The sequence below is a fragment of the Hoplias malabaricus genome, chromosome 5 (genome assembly GCF_029633855.1).
Source record: "Hoplias malabaricus isolate fHopMal1 chromosome 5, fHopMal1.hap1, whole genome shotgun sequence".
NCBI lineage: Eukaryota > Metazoa > Chordata > Actinopteri > Characiformes > Erythrinidae > Hoplias > Hoplias malabaricus.
The window spans coordinates 26,086,235-26,102,824 of NC_089804.1; the positions used below are offsets into that span (position 1 = coordinate 26,086,235).

At 42.4% G+C, this 16,590-nt stretch overlaps 1 protein-coding gene across 5 annotated transcripts; it reads right to left on the bottom strand.

Annotated features, from left to right (window-relative positions):
* Positions 1–661: 661 nt before the first annotated feature.
* si:ch211-112f3.4 (EF-hand and coiled-coil domain-containing protein 1) lies at positions 662–15,650 on the bottom strand. Of its 5 annotated transcripts, none has more exons than XM_066670156.1 (9): positions 14,803–15,650; positions 11,612–12,161; positions 7,772–7,875; positions 6,907–7,045; positions 4,871–5,018; positions 4,648–4,758; positions 3,533–3,576; positions 3,075–3,144; positions 662–2,990 (listed from the first exon to the last, which is right to left on the bottom strand). In XM_066670156.1, exons 1-9 carry the CDS (start codon positions 15,257–15,259, stop codon positions 2,886–2,888), a joined length of 1,728 nt encoding a protein of 575 aa, XP_066526253.1. In that variant the 5' UTR covers positions 15,260–15,650; the 3' UTR covers positions 662–2,885. The 5 variants fall into 5 exon arrangements, 3 of the variants coding, with proteins under 3 accessions (XP_066526253.1, XP_066526251.1, XP_066526254.1); XR_010802562.1 differs by having other exon boundaries at positions 2,967–2,990; positions 4,915–5,018; XM_066670154.1 differs by lacking the exon at positions 3,533–3,576.
* Positions 15,651–16,590: the final 940 nt, after the last annotated feature.

Consider the following 16,590-nt stretch of genomic DNA (forward strand, 5'->3'; position numbering starts at 1 on the left):
CCTCCAGAGAGGTATTGCAGGAGCCAGGAAAGATACGAGTCCAAGAATTGGTCAGGACTGAGGGGGCTTCATTTTCTCTTGTCCTATTTACAAGCCTCCCTAGTGAACAACAGCATAAATAACTCTTGCATTGTATAGCTATAGACAGCTGAGATTTAGCGTGCAATAACATATCTGTTATTTTTACTCATTTTATGGGATCTTGAGCTTGAATTGCAGATATGACACCATATAGAGGGAAGATGAAAAAGGGTATAAATACACCATAGAAGTGAAAACAAGTAAAAAAAAAACAAGGATATGTGCCCTTTAAATAAAAAATGTGCTTTTGTCCATATATTCGAAAAGAAAACCTAAACCTATTGCCCCAAAGCCTGCTCCTCATATCAAAGAGAACATTTCGGTGAGTATCTTGACAGTAGAAGTAAACAACTTCAAAAGAACCCAAGCTGTCCCTGAGCTTTTGGCAGGCAGAGAGTTTGTATATCAAAGAGACAAAGGTCTTCCACTTTGACTTCAGAGCTGGAGGAATATGGAAGCATCAGGACATCAGCAACCTCCTAGTTGTACATCGCCATGTGGAGATGAACAGAGCGTTCTCTTATGTGTGTAACAGTGGGAGAGAGACAGAGGCAGGCTCTGAGAAAGACTGACCGCCATTGTTCTCACACAGATGTGTCCAGGGCTCGGTCTCTAAACACTGCAGTAAACACCGCAAACATGCCTTAAGACCACAGACTTGTGTTCGGTTTGATGATGAAAGGGCCAAGATAAGTACATTCATGTGTTCCTCAAGTACATGCCATATATTCTTATCATACCTGCAGAATTAGGTCAAGGAGACATGTATTTATTTGTATTTGGTGTGCCTTAAAATCTGGGTTTATTACATATTACATATTATTATGAGGTGACCACCCAGAAACCCAATCCAAAATATGTTAATCTTAGTTTATACTGTACGACAGGAATGGAAACCCAGTGCTGCATGTGGATTATGGTTCAGTTGCCATGTGAACAACAATTAATAAAAAAAAAGCTTGCTGGGGAACATTGAACTCAAATAAACAAACAGTCCAAAATCATGTTAGTGATTGGATTGGCTATTCAAGTGTCTACAGGTGAGTGAGTGGATGTGAATAGATGCGATGCCTTGTGATGGACAGGGGTCCTATCCTGGGTGTGTGCCTGCCTTGTTCCCATTGATTCTGAACAGGCCTCTAGACTCACATTTCTATCCAGAAAAATATCCAGAATTTTCCAGTACATATATCTGATATATGGGCGTATGTGCACAAATATAAAATAAATGGCCATACTTTTCAAAATATATTCATAATACATGGATCCTCACTCTCTGTGAGAAGTTGTGTGTTCTGATAAAATAATATTTGACTGAAATTGGTCATTTTTACCATATATTTTGGATTATATGCATAATTATATATGCTAAAATATACGTACCTTATTTGAAAATAGGCAATTTAAAATAGGTTAATGTATATATTAAAGCATACCTACAGTCCTATAATTTAGAGAGGAGAAAAATCCATTTATTCTGATATATATATCATATATTTGAAATGTGTACACCATTATATATCATATTTTTTTTATGTGACATATCACCCTACTTCTTATAAATGTTCATAAATCCACACAGGTTCTGTACAAAGCAGTGTTCCTTTAAAGCCACTGGACGAAGGCACTGGGATCCGTTCTCTGACTCTCACATGTTAAGACTCTTTTTTTTTCATAACTGGAGATAAATTATCAGGCCTCATAACACGTGTTTATCACCTTTGCTTCACATGACTCCTCTTTATGACAAAAGAGTGCAGTGTTGCATCACAGTTTCGGCCCGGGACCACATCACATGATGTGCCGTCACAGCCCTGTAACAGTCGAGCTTCTGTGAGCTTCGTCGAGCCAGAGCAGTTATCTACATAAAGCCATGTGGTTTTTCAGGCTGAGTAATATGATATGTGTGAGTTTTTATCAGATGTGAAAGTCACAATCCAAATACAGCAGTTTCAGTAACATTTCATATAAATTAGTCAAATATATTATTAAATCAGTACATAACAATTTGTGTCAGGAGTCACAAAACACATGTTTACAACCCACATAGCTGTAGTTATTTGGAGCAGACAGATTTGAGAATGTTTTCTATGCAGCTTAGTACCATACATTGAGACTAAAGCTCCTTACCAGCTCTAGGCTTGTGCTGGGGTCACGTGTTACATGCACAGTTTCCAAATAAAAGAAATTCCATGCATCCCTCATAATACACAGGAGAATAATAAGTCAACCTGTGTTGCTTTCTGAATTCAGGGGTATTAACAGGTAGCGTATGCCCCTTTGGTGTTCTCCCTGTGTCTGCATGGGTTTCCTCCAGGTGCTCCGGTTTCCTCCCACAGTCCAAAAACACACGTTGGTAGGTGGATTGGCGACTTAAAAGAGACCGTAGGTGTGTGAGTGAATGTGTGTGTGTGTGTTGCCCTGTGAAGGACTGGCGCCCCCTCCAGGGTGTATTCCCGCCTTGCGCCCAATGATTCCAGGTAGGCTCTGGACCTACCGTGACCCTGAACTGGATAAGCGGTTACAGATAATGGATGGATGGATGGACATATGCCCCTTTGCACCAGTAACAGGTTCCATTCTTCTGAGAAGGCTCTGTGAGGATTTATACCTGTCAGCTTCATTACATGTCCATGCTTATATAACTGCTTGTTTATAACCCATTTAATATAATTTAACAAACTAGCTGTAAACAATAATGAAACCTTTATAAACATGGTACGATTGTGATAGTCTAACTGTTTAAATCACTCTTTCTCAGCAGGAGAGGACTAGCGGGTTATTACTGCTCCGGTGACATGGGGTCACTCTAGGCTGTGACACTGCAGTGACCTCTTCCTCATAAAGGAGATCACTGGAAACCAGCCGCTCACAGAGAGTATCCACCACCTGAAAAACTGGGGTAGGGTCTGTGGGAAAAGAAGGCAATTAGAATCCTTATCCTTTAAAAAAGACAAAAAAAGGTACATTTTGTGAAGCAATCTGAACCTTACCATGGCCTTTTCTGTTACACAGATACAATGTATCCAACAGAACTTTACCCAGGGCTCTCTGAGGAACTCTCTGGAGGTCAGAAAAAGAAAGAGTTTTCCTTAGTTTCTCTAGATATACTCAGGATATTTCAGGCTATAAATTCATCTTCTGACAGTGTGTGTTGTAAATTGTACCTAAGAGGTTTGTTACAAGAGCTGTTGCTGTAGCAGAGCTCTAGATCTAAGAGTCAGTAACTTAAACACACATTTCAAATCTAATGACTTGCAGACACTCGTTTGTGGTAAAGAACGTAAAGGAAAACCTTTATATCCAGATGTATTTCCAAGGTTTTTATAAAAAAAGTGTATTTAATATGTAAATGTTTTACAAGTATTTTTCTAGAAAGGTGTTTTATGGTAAGATACTAAATAAAATTCAAAGCCTTAAGGTTTTAGAAATATCCCTGGCTTTCAAATACCTTCTCGTCACAGTCTTTAAACACAAGGTGGCGTTATTGCTGTACTGTTCTGAGAAAACAAAATGGTCATTTAATGGCAAAATACTACCACATTTTCTACATTTCTCCATAACTAAATCACCAGGATGTAGACACAGTTTTGCAAGAATCTGCTCTATTTATTAGATAGTGACAGTTTTGGTGGCTTGTTCCATCCATCCATCCATTATCTGTAACCGCTTATCCAATTTAGGGTCGCGGGGGGTCCAGAGCCTACCTGGAATCATCGGGCGCAAGGCGGGAATACACCCTGGAGGGGACGCCAGTCCTTCACAGGGCAACACAGACACACACACACCTTCACTCACACACTCACACCTACGGACACTTTCGAGTCGCCAATCCACCTGCAACGTGTGTTTTTTGACTGTGGGAGGAAACCGGAGCACCCAGAGGAAACCCACGCGGACACGGGGAGAACACACCAACTCCTCACAGACAGTCACCCGGAGCTGGAATCAAACCCACAACCTCCAGGCCCCTGGAGCTGTGTGACTGCGACACTTGGTGGCTTGTTAAAATTCCTAATTTATTTTACTATAATGCCTGTTTTTCCTTTATTTTTCCTTTGACTTTGCCTACATTCTGCAAGTGAATCATTCATTCATTCATTCATTCATTATCTGTAACCGCTTATCCAGTTCAGGGTCACGGTGGGTCCAGAGCCTACCTGGAATACACCCTGGAGGGGGCGCCAGTCCTTCACAGGGCAACACACACACACACACACACACTCACACACTCACACCTACGGACAATTTTTGAGTCGTCAATCCACCTACCAACGTGTGTTTTTGGACTGTGGGAGGAAACCGGAGCACCCGGAGAAAACCCACGCAGACACAGAGAGAACACACCAATCTTCACAGAAAGTCTCCCGGCGCAGGAATCGAACCCACAACCTCCAGGTCCCTGGAGCTGTGTAACTGCGACACTGTGCCACCCCCAAGTGAATCATATTCAATATAATTTCCTCTGAAATATACCACTGCTGCCATTTAACATCATTGCTCGGAAATTACATACATAACTGTTGGTCTAATTTGGTTTGTCTCCCTGACCTCCCCACAACCTACGTTTTCTCGAAGATGCAGCAGCATTGTTAGAGTGTCTGTGTGTTTCCCCTCCAATAAAGATAGTCGAACTCTCTCTGTCTGCATCTGCACCTCCAAAGGCAGTCTGTCCACCTACACACACACACACACACACACACACACACAATAAAGAAGATAGGTACACTGTTCTGGCTCCTTATTCTCTATATTTATTAGTCGAAAGTTATTGAGAATATTTCCTCACTTTGCCCAGTTCTCTCTGGTCTGTGAGAATGTGGTTCCTCCTACCCCTTGTCGTTGTCTCTCGTGATCCAGAGCAGCCACACTGTTCACTGTGATGTCCTGTGGAGTTCTGCGAAAGGAGAAGGTGACACATAGCCATCTTCTGACATCTAATGGAACAAGCAGAAATACACAATTATGTGACGTTAACAAGATGACCGCAAATCTTCAACTTCCTCAGATCTATTTAAATAATTCAGATGTGGTGAAAAAACAAACCTATCATGAGTCCACTTTACCTGGTTTTTACATTCTGACTGGCTCATAATGTTAAAAAGTGCTCAGATGTCATTGCAAACACAATTACTAAATAGACCCTTACAGTATTGTTTATCATTTATAAAAATGTTAATGGGCGGCACGGTGGTGCAGCAGGTAGTGTCGCAGTCACACAGCTACAGGGACCTGGAGGTTGTGGGTTCGAGTCCCGCTCTGGGTGACTGTCTGTGAGCAGTTGGTGTGTTCTCCCTGTGTCTGCGTGGGTTTCCTCCAGGTGACTATCTGTGAGGAGTCTGTGAGGAGTGTGTCTGCGTGGGTTTCCTCCGGGTGCTCCAGCTTCCTCCCACAGTCCAAAAACACACGTTGGTAGTTAGATTGGCGACTCAAAAGTGTCCGTAGGTGTGAGTGAATGTGTGTGTGTGTGTGTGTGTTGCCCTGTGAAGGACTGGCGCCCCCTCCAGGGTGTATTCCCGCCTTGCGCCCAATGATTCCAGGTAGGCTCTGGACCCACCGCGACCCTGAAATGGATAAGCACTTACAGATAATGAATGAATGAAAATATTAATGGTGGTAAAGGTAAGACTTTTACACATTTGCATCACCAACAAACCACAAACAAGCTGGATGGTGCCTCTCCTTATTAGCAGAGGTATGAAGCACCCATAAAATTTTGATTTGTCAGAACACAGGACAGTTTTCCACTTTGCCTCTGTTTATAAATAGTTTCTTCTTGTAGATGAAACTGCAAACAGACAATGGTTTTTGGAAGTGTTTCTGAGCCCATGCAGTGATTCCTGATTCCTTCTATTTATCTGTTTATTTAATGCAGTGCCACCTGAGAGCCCCAAGATCACATCTAAATTCTCTGAAATTTTTAATCATATGACGTACTGTAGATGATGAATTCCCTAAGTTCCCTAAGCTATTTTATGCTGAGGCATGTGATTCTTGAATAGGGTCATTATTTGCACATGCAGTTTTACACACAGTGGTGAATCCCTCCCCATCTTTCTGTGGGGTTTCTGTGAGAATCTCTTAATAATCCCAGTCATGTCATTGACCTGTTCCCAATTAACCTTGTTTTTTGCATATCATTACTCAGTTTTACCTGTCTTTCTGTGCCCTGTCCTATCTTTTTTTTTTCAAGTGTTGCTGGCATCAAATCATATCATTGCATTCATTCATTCATTCATTCATTATCTGTAAGCGCTTATCGAGTTCAGGGTCGCAGTGGGTCCAGAGCCTACCTGGAATCATTGGGCGCAGGTATACACCCACACATTCACACCTACAGACACTTTTGAGTCACCAATCCACCTACCAACGTGTGTTTTTGGACTGTGGGAGGAAACCGGAGCACCCGGAGGAAACCCACACAGACACAAGGAGAACACTCCAAACTCCTCCCAGACGGTCACCCGGAGCAAGAATTGAACCCACAACCTCCAGGTCCCTGGAGCTGTGTGACTGCGCCACTACCTGCTGCTCCACCATGCCGCCCCATATCATTGTATTCTGTTTTAAATTACATTTTGCACAGCGTCCCAAATTTCTGGAAAGTATGTGACTGATCATTGTTTTTTTTTCATTGTATGAAACCTCAAAATATTATAGACTGTACAAACAGTATACTATCATCTACATTAACTATTGATTAACATATTAAAAAATGATGGTATCTAGTTCATGTTGATCGAGTATTTTATATATAATGCTAATAATATAACATCTATTATGATGAGAAAATGGCCCCACACTTGACCAGTTGTTAATGTTTACCCCTTTGAGCAGTTGTGAAGTCTGTTAATCAGCCGCTTCACCTCCAGCAGACAGCACTGGCCTTCCTCTTCTCCCCTCTCCTCCTCCTCCTCCTCATCAGAAGCTGCTCGGCCTTCTACTGCCCTCTGCAGGCCTTCCTCTGACACAGCAAGCTCAGTAAGTAAAGGGTTTATTCTCATAAGCTTTCATGTTTTATTTTTCAGTTAGATCATCAAGAAACAACACAACCTGCAGTAACACTGTGCCACCCAACTTTAAATCAGTCCGTGGTAAACCAAGAGTACTGGCTGGTTTCCTGCTTTATTGTTAGCTAACGGTGCTACGTATATTTAAAGAATATGTATCACGATATTTCGCACATAGACAGTAGACACAATGGGCTACTTTTTTATCCAATTTTCTTCCATATTTTAATAATTTTGTATTCTACTCAACAGGTCAATTTAGCAGGTCTCTCCCAATTTCATGATGTAACCAAGCTATGAATGTAAAGGTAGCACATGTTTCTTCTTCATATAGCCTACCATTGCTCATTGTGTTTTTGTTCCACATGTATATTATCATAGGACAGCTCAACATACTTGAAGGAGAACCCTAACTACCCAATTCTGTTAAAGGACACCACAATGGCTGGTCTTGTACTGATGAGTGATGCAGGTAAAGACAGGACTGTCCCCCTATATGTCCTCTTGCATGTAAGATATTTTATGCTATGATAAGATCAAGTATATTGTCCCCACAGTGAAATTGGTCCAGAATTCTACAATACAACTGTTGTAACTTTGATCTAGATCTCTTTGACTGTATACATTCCTAGTTTTGAAGCCTCAGGGAAGTAAAAGACCTGTATATCCACTCCTCTCACCTGCTCTGTTGAAAAGTTCTTGCCCTGTGGGGAACTCACGAGGTACAGATTCAACCAGATCTTCAGGTATCGGCTCGCATGAGGCGCCACAGGTGCAGCGGGATCTGCCAGAGAGGGAAAGAAAGCAATTTTCTGTGATTTTCCAGGCCTTAAAATGCCAACACTTTTGAGCACAATGCCGTAATGTGCAAGAACTGGTTTGGGCAGCATGGCAAAAAATATCATATGGTACCTCAAATGCTTTCACAGAACACAAAACGCATCTGAATATTTTTACAAACGCAAAAGAAGCACTTAAAACTGCCATCAAAATTTTGGGAAACAAGAATATTTGTCTGGGCAGCACGGTGGCGCAGCAGATAGTGTCGCAGCATCACACAGCTTCAGGGACCTGGAGGTTGTGGGTTCAAGTCCCGCTCCGGGTGACTGTCTGTGAGGAGTGTGGTGTGTTCTCCCTGTGTCTGCGTGGGTTTCCTCCGGGTGACTGTCTGTGAGGAGTGTGGTGTGTTCTCCCTGTGTCTGCGTGGGTTTCCTCCAGGTGACTGTCTGTGAGGAGTGTGGTGTGTTCTCCCTGTGTCTGAGTGGGTTTCCTCTGGGTGACTGTCTGTGAGGAGTGTGGTGTGTTCTCCCTGTGTCTGAGTGGGTTTCCTCCGGGTGACTGTCTGTGAGGAGTGTGGTGTGTTCTCCCTGTGTCTGAGTGGGTTTCCTCCGGGTGACTGTCTGTGAGGAGTGTGGTGTGTTCTCCCTGTGTCCGCGTGGGTTTCCTCCGGGTGCTCCGGTTTCCTCCCACAGTCCAAAAACACACGTTGGTAGGTGGATTGGCGACTCAAAAGTGTCCGTAGGTGTGAGTGTGTGAGTGAATGTGTTAGTGTGTGTCACCCTGTGAAGGACTGTCGCCCCCTTCAGGGTGTGTTCCCGCCTTGCGCCCAGTGATTCCAGGTAGGCTCCAGACCCACCACGACCCTGAACTGGATAAGTGCTTACAGATAATGAATGAATGAATATTATTTGTTTAAAGTTTCACAAACTCCACTGAACTGAACCAAATTAATTCAGTATCTATGCTCTCCATTTTAGATTAAATTCCTCACATAAAACTAGAGAGCAGCCACACATGGTCCCCTTATCTGATGCTAAGTGTCAGCTAGAGTGTTTTAAAGTCCCCCTGCTTTGGAGGGAATGGAGCTTTAAGTGATGGAGCACCATTAACTATTTCACAAGTTAGAGTGATATTTGTACTTCAGTACCTGATCTCCCTATCACTCTTTTAGCTTAGCCCTCAGGTCTAATGTAAAGCATTCCCTGAATGCAACCACCCTTCATTTCAGAAGAAGTGTTTGATGAGCAGATGTCAACAAACATGTGGCCATACACTGTAATTAAAACCACACCTCTTGCTTGAGTATTTGTTTGAGTATTTATATACAGTGTGCACTGTGGTGTGTTAAGCAATCTCCTGCACAATTAAAGGCAACTATGCAAAAGGGGTGGGTTTGTGGATACAGGATTTGAAGTGTGTGTGTGTGTGTGTTTGAGGGCTGTCTATGCAGGCTCAGTAGATACCATTCTCAGAAAGCTTACCAGCAGGCTCCAGCTTGTCTGTTTGAGGAAGGAATGAGCATTACACCATCACATAACTACTTTGATGATACAATTAATCACAGGTACAGGCAGATAGGAGAAACATTAGCCCTGATTAATGTGTCTTTAATATGCCCTATGTCCTTGTTTTGAATTGCTTCATACGAGCCATAATTTATGTCATGTTTCCATAAGGGTTTTTTTTCCACACTTATATTGCATTTTTTACTAAAAATGCCAGCATGCTTCTTCAGTGGATGGCTGGTTTAATATTGAGCGTGCTTTATGGCCTGGAAAACAGTTGTCAAAATCTGTCGTTGCGTTTGGCGGCCATTTTCACTACCAACCAAACTGGACCCATACTAATATTACGTTATATTTCTTGGTATGGTACCAAGCATGAGGAACCAAGATATGGATGGAGCTCGAAATAGAGCTGATTGGTAAATCACAATCATCACAGAACTGTCACGAGTTGAGAAAACCACACTCTTCTTAGAATATGTTTACGGGAAGAAGGTGATGTGGGAAAACAAATGTTGTGCTGCTCATGGCAGTCAGGAAGTGAATGGAGGATTTCAGTTTTTATGGTTTCTTCCATATATATCAGTCCAGGCTTCTGTTCTTTTAAAGAAGGTGCTACATAAGGCAACAAATCAGGACAGAGCTAATTTACATATATTATATGTGTTATTTTATTGAAAGAAATAAACAGACGTCGGTTACCAATATAATGATTTTTCATTTTACTTACCGTTTTAAATTAATAATCACAACAGTGAAGGGGCATTTTAAGGTCTTGAGGAATTCTGTTTACAGTTGACTCGCTGCCAGACAAACTCATTCATATACAGGACTGGTGCTACACAGGATACAGTAAAATACTCTAATGATACGCTGGGGTGATTGTCTGCTGTACTCATACTTAAAGTATAATGACTAATGAGCTACAACAGGAAACTAAGCAGTCCTGTATTATTGTGGGCAAACTTGAAAGGTATCTAAGGAAAGCTGAGCACACCTAAAACGCATCCTGAAAGCACCCACCTCTTTAATTCTGTTTCCAGGCAACTCCTAGTATTTGACACATCTCCAAACTTCACTTCCTCAGCACTCCCGATAATTAACGAAGTCAGTCAGTTCACCACAATTTTACATTACAATTTCAACCAGGCGGTTTTTGGAAAACAACAAATTAGCAGGGTGTTTAATAGGCAAGGGTTTTTTAGAGAAACATTTTCTGCTCTTCTCTGTGTATTCTATACTCTAAATCATTATCCCAGAGATCTAGTCCTGCTTTTAATTCATTTATATACACAACAGTGAGCTGCTCTGGGAGCCCCAGAGTAAGCGCCCCCCCATTTGTTGGCCTTGCTTTCACATGAAAGAAGTGTTTTTGCTTCTAAGGAGAAAACTAAGGAAAATGTAATCACTGCTTGAAGCCTAGGGGGCCGGCCTAGAAGAGACTATTGCCCTGAAACAGTGAGTGACTGACTGATTAAACTTGTTAAAACACGTATAAATTTAGAGGGCATCTGTCCAAAAAAGACAAGGGCTTGCTGAGATGAGAGGTAACGTAAACTAAAGTTAGCTATAGAGTTATGCCTGCCGTGATTATTCCGTGATATATTTCCACCTTTTATTTCGAAGCTTATAGATACGCAAACTTCATTTCTGGACGTTCACTCAATAAATCAATTTTAAAAACGTATGTTTCTCATCATAACAGTGTTTGTTCGTACTGTGACAATGTCACTATTACTATTTCAGCTAAAATTCCATGGCACTGACAGCCCTAGCTGTAACAATATTGTCTTCTGTAACCAATTCATCCTTATCAATCGGCACAAGGCATGAACACACTCTGGACAGGGCACCAGTCCATCAGAAGGCATCACGCACTCCCCTAGACACTCACACACACACACACAACTATGGACAAATTTCACACAGCCAAGCCACAGACCAACATGTATTTGGATTATGAGAGGAAACCAAAGCACCTGAAGAAAACCCATGAGGACACAGGGAGAACAAGCCAAACTCCTGACACACCGTGGCCTGAGGTGGGGATTGAACCCTCAACCATATGCAGTTGAAGAAAGCAATCTAATCTCCCAGTGTAACACACATTTAAATTGTATTCCTTTGCCTTCGTTATTCTGTGCACTTCAGTATCCTATCATTATAAATACATTTAAGGAAGGATGGGTCAGGGAAGCACACAAATGCCTGCCTCCCCATTACTAAAACCTCTACCTGAATTTCTCCAGCTCTGACTTGAGGCTCTGGACTTTCTCCTGCAGTGGGGTCACCTGCTGAGCCACATCCTCTATGTCTCTGACTCTCTTAAGTCCGGCAGCCAGGGTACCTCTCGCCTCCTCTGCCTTCTTCTTGATATCAGCGCTTTCCTTCCTCATGCTGCTCAAAGCCTCCTCCAGTCTGCTGACCTCTTCATAGGCCACTACCATCTCCTCCTCCAGCCTCTGGTTGAACCTCATGGCCTCCTGCAGCTGTCCATCTCTTGAAGCCCGGATCAGCTCCAACTCCTTCAGCAGGTCCTTGGTGCGTCTCCGGTTTTCCCGTCTTGTGCTCCTGGGATTTTTCCCCCTGCTTTCTCCTGCAGAAGTGCAAGACTGTTTTTGGATGGTCTCCCCGTGTCTGTGAGCCAGCCGCTCTCTCTGTAGAGCCACTTCCAGGGCCATGCAGCGGGCATCGCTGCTCTGGAGAGCTGACCGCAGATCCTCTACCAGCTCCCTCAGACCAGCGTTCTCCATCTCCATCCCCACCTGCTCCTGAATACCATGTCCTGTAATTACCACAGGAAAATTAGTTCTTCATAATAGGAATTTGTGTAAATCTATACCAGGTCTTACGACAGACAGATACTTTTAAATAAGCACTAATCTGCTAAATAAATCACCATTGGACAGGTTTAACCTGCTGGAGGAGAATCCCAACTGCACAGATCTGTCACAGATGGTCATCCCCTCTATGTATTCAAGTCTAGTAACTTGAAATACGGATTGCTTATATTTTTAAATCGACTTATCTTCACGCTATGAGGTACTAGCCGTGCAGTGCTAAGGGCCACAGTCTGCACTTCTAATGTATCTCTTTCAACTTTCAGATGAGCTGCTTTCTGTTTCTATCTATATATTTATGTATCCCTGGCAGCTCAACACCATCTGAGAGCCTGTTCTCTACAGTAGGCTATGTAACGCTGAAAAAAAAAGAGCCTTAGCTCGGACCATGTGGCATATGTTAACATATTTGCTCTGTTATTAAAAATTCCAGTAGAAACAAAGGAAAGTGTAGGTGAGGGTGGTAAAGAGCAAGGTGGTAGAATTAGCATGGACGGAGGTGATGTTTCCCTACCAATATCCAGCGATTATTGAATTGTCCTCACCAATAATTTGATCCCCTTAAAAATAAATTAATTAATTAATTCATTTATTATCTGTGACCGCTTATCCAGTTCAGGGTCGCGGTGGGTCCAGAGCCTACCTGGAAACCTGGAATTGGGCACAAGGCAGGGAATACACCTATGGACACTTTTTTTTTAAGTCGCCAGTCCACCTACCAATGTGTGGACTGTGGGAGGAAACCAGAACACCTGGAGGAAACCCACGCGGACACAGGGAGAACACACCAAACTCCCTGGAGGTCCCTGCGACACTACCTGCTGCGCCACCGTGCCACTTATAAATAAATACATTTTAAAAATCTGTCAATATCTCATTAACCTAGAGGTGCAGAAAAGGTTAAATAACGTTCTCTACTCAAGTCCTACCTCCCTGTAACACATATGACCAGTGTGATTAGCTGTGCTTTTTCATACTGTCACGTGAGACTCTGTAGCTACGTTTGGTTGTTAGCAGCGTCAAAATTGGAAGGAAAACTTTCCAGTCATATGAGAGACTTTCTGTACAAGACTCAGGTGCAAAAGCGAATGAGGATGGCAGCAAACAAAGACGAAGGTGGACATAAGTAGCTATTTTACAAATAAAGTCACTTGTAAGTCACTTAAAGTCAAGTTTGCTAATGGGGTAAGCCCATCATAAATACGTTAAAGACAATGCTAGGTTTTGGTGCACAACATACTAATATCTTAGCTAATATCCTCTGTAGCTATGAATAACGTGGTTTGGAAATTAACTACATAATAAACTGCCAACTTCTTTGTCAGTCATTAGTTTAACATTAATTTAACATTATACAATTCATGAATTAAATTGGGTGGCGCAGCAGGTAGTGTCGCAGTCACACAGCTCCAGGGACCTGGAGGCTGTGGGTTCGAGTCCTGCTCCGGGTGACTGTCTGTGAGGAGTGTGGTGTGTTCTCCCTGTGTCAGCGTGAGTTTCCTCCGAGTACTCCGGTTTCCTCCCACAGTCCCAAAAAAAACACACGTTGGTAGGTGGATTGGCGACTCAAATGTGTCCGTAGGTGTGAGTGAATGTTTGTGTGTTGCCCTGTGAAGGATTGGCGCCCCCTCCAGGGTGTATTCCCGCCTTGCGCCCAATGGTCCCAGGTAGGCTCTGAACCCACTGTGACCCTGAACTGGATAAGGGTTACAGATAATGAATGAATTAAATTATAGTTTTTTAATCTGAATAATTTAAAAGCACAGAGAATAGCATATATGGTATATCAGTCCTTTATCTTTTTATCACGGAGCAAATAGAAAAGCATAGAGGGGTAGATTCATAGGTCCCCAACAATGTCAAAGGGCAAATCTATGCCCTTGGTGAAGAGTATAATATTGCTGTTTATTGAATCTATTAGGCATTGATAAAGAGTCTAATATCGTCCACATCTATATCACTTTCATGTTTGGAAATGCGTGTTTTCAGTTTCCTGATTCTCTAAAGTTATTTTTTCCTCCCTGTATTTCCTTGTGGGCCTGGGATTGTATTGGAGTTTATGAGTGAAGGGATATGGGTGGGAAAATATATGTGTTTGCCTCTAAAATAATTCTAAAATAAATAGAGCCTACAGGCATTTTACGACATTGGTTTGTGGTTCTCAAACATGGTGCTGGTGTACACCTGTTCTATTTATTTTAGAGCTATGCCTCACTCCCACTTCAGCTCTTTCATTAAACCCATGCGTTGTATGTATAGAAAAGCAGCATCATTGGTCAGATACATGTTATATAGCTGCATGCAAAAATAAACACTATATAACATCGTTTGGATTGAAATATATTCACTATAAGTCCATAAGCGTGCAGTCACCTACTCATCCAAATTTTCTTCTGACTTTTCCAGGAAGGTCACAACGCCCCATTAAAATGCTTCATGGGTATAAATCCAGAGCTGTGAGGCAGTGGTACTGTACATCCATCAGCAGCTGTACCTCACCTCACTAATGCTCTTGTGTGCTGTACGCAATCAAATCCTCACAGTCATGTTCCAACATAATATAATTATGTTCAAAGTTTAGAGTACCTGTTTGTTTCTTGTTTCCTGGCTGATGATGGTTCAGTTGTGTTCCCCCGGTCCTCCTCCTCCTGACTGCGGAGCTTCTGAGGCGGATCTCCCGCTCCACAAGCTCCGTCTGCTCCGTCACCGGAAGCCGCAGCGCCGCGGGCCCGGAGCGTGCGGCGAAAACGCCACACAGCCTTGAGTGAAACTCCCTGAAACCGAGCTCTGCGGGAAGGTCCGAGAAAACTTTCTCCTCCTCCTTTTCCTGGAGACCTAAACACCCGCACAAGAGCCTGAAGTCCTCCCCGGTCACCAGCTCCCCCTCCGCTGACAGATGGTGGAAGACTTCCTGAAGGTACTGGTCGATTCCCAGAGCCAGGACCACCACCTCGTTACACACCCCGAGCTCCGGCCTGAAGTGATGCTCCAGGGCGCAGCGCAGCCACTCGCTGGCCCGGGCCGGACGGATAGGAGCGAGCATTGGGTTTAAGCAGCGAATGCAAAGAGTAAACGCTACGAAGGTGTACAAGCAAGTAACTTATTTCATTGGATCCACCCGGAATAACCCCCAAACACAAAAGCAGGGAATAAAACCCACCAAATTGTGGACAAAGCAGAGAAACAAAAACCACTGAACTTTAGACAAAGAAGCCAGAAAAATCCTTAATCTGTCCTCTTATAAAATTTAAAGAAATCCAGCTACATATGTGTTAAACGATGTAAGCAGCTGAAGAGACAGTTTCATTCCTTAGCGGAGTATTAAGAATAAAAGAAATGTAGAGATACAAATAAAGAGGTTCTCCCATTTCTAATTTGTCACAAATAATTTGAAAAGATATAAATTAATTCCACATTTCGTATCAGCAAAAGTATAAGCGTGTGTATGTCTGCAGTAATGAGGGGAAACCTCCAGCTCTTAAAGTTTATTCAAACTCCACCCTGATCAAAATCGCCTTAACCAATCACACGTCACGGCTGGAATGAATCGGTTAAGAGGAATCAATCCTTTGCAAGGACTCGCTCTAAATGATTCATACGTTCCACATGTTTGTATACAAGTTCTACGCCATTTTAAATCATGAATGTATGCTTTGAAAGCTAGCCTTCTCAAAATGTATTATCTTAATTTTAAAAACAATGTAATATACTAGAAAAATAAAGTTATTTTTAATTTATTTAGGCCCATTTTCCCTTGCTAATCGTTGGATGTCATTTTTGGTGGGTTATATTTTGGGTTATGTTGCTTTTCCTAAATAAGTTACGTAAAAAAAAAAAAGGTGATGGTGGTGGGGGGTGTAAGTTTACGTTTGCGTCCTACTAATTCATGTCCTTTTTACAAATCTCTACCATTGGGCCTTTTCTCTTTTCAGAAAGCTGTTTAAAGCGAAGAGTTTTATTTTCTTTCACCTGGAAGGACTAGTCGTGTTATGGCAATGTTTAAACACCCGTCAGAAGAACATTATTCCACAGCACTGTTCACAGAAGATTAGTAAACAGGTTTTTAAATACACAGTAGGTCTATATAAAACATAAGACATGCCACAGAATGTCTGTATAAATGTATGGAGGTGAAATAATGTGAAGCAAAAGAATTCAGTATTACTGTATGCCTTTTCAGAAATGATTTTTTCAACCACAGTGTGAGTCATGGCCTTGGCTTTTTTTTTTTTTTTTTTTTTTTTTTTTTGGATGATTTTGCTGCTGATTCAGGTGGCTTCCTATGAGCAACAGACTTGCGATACAGTGGTCTCAGTCTGGCCATTCGCAGGTACAGAGAAAAACTCTTAGCCTGAGGAACAGCAATCTTCAAGC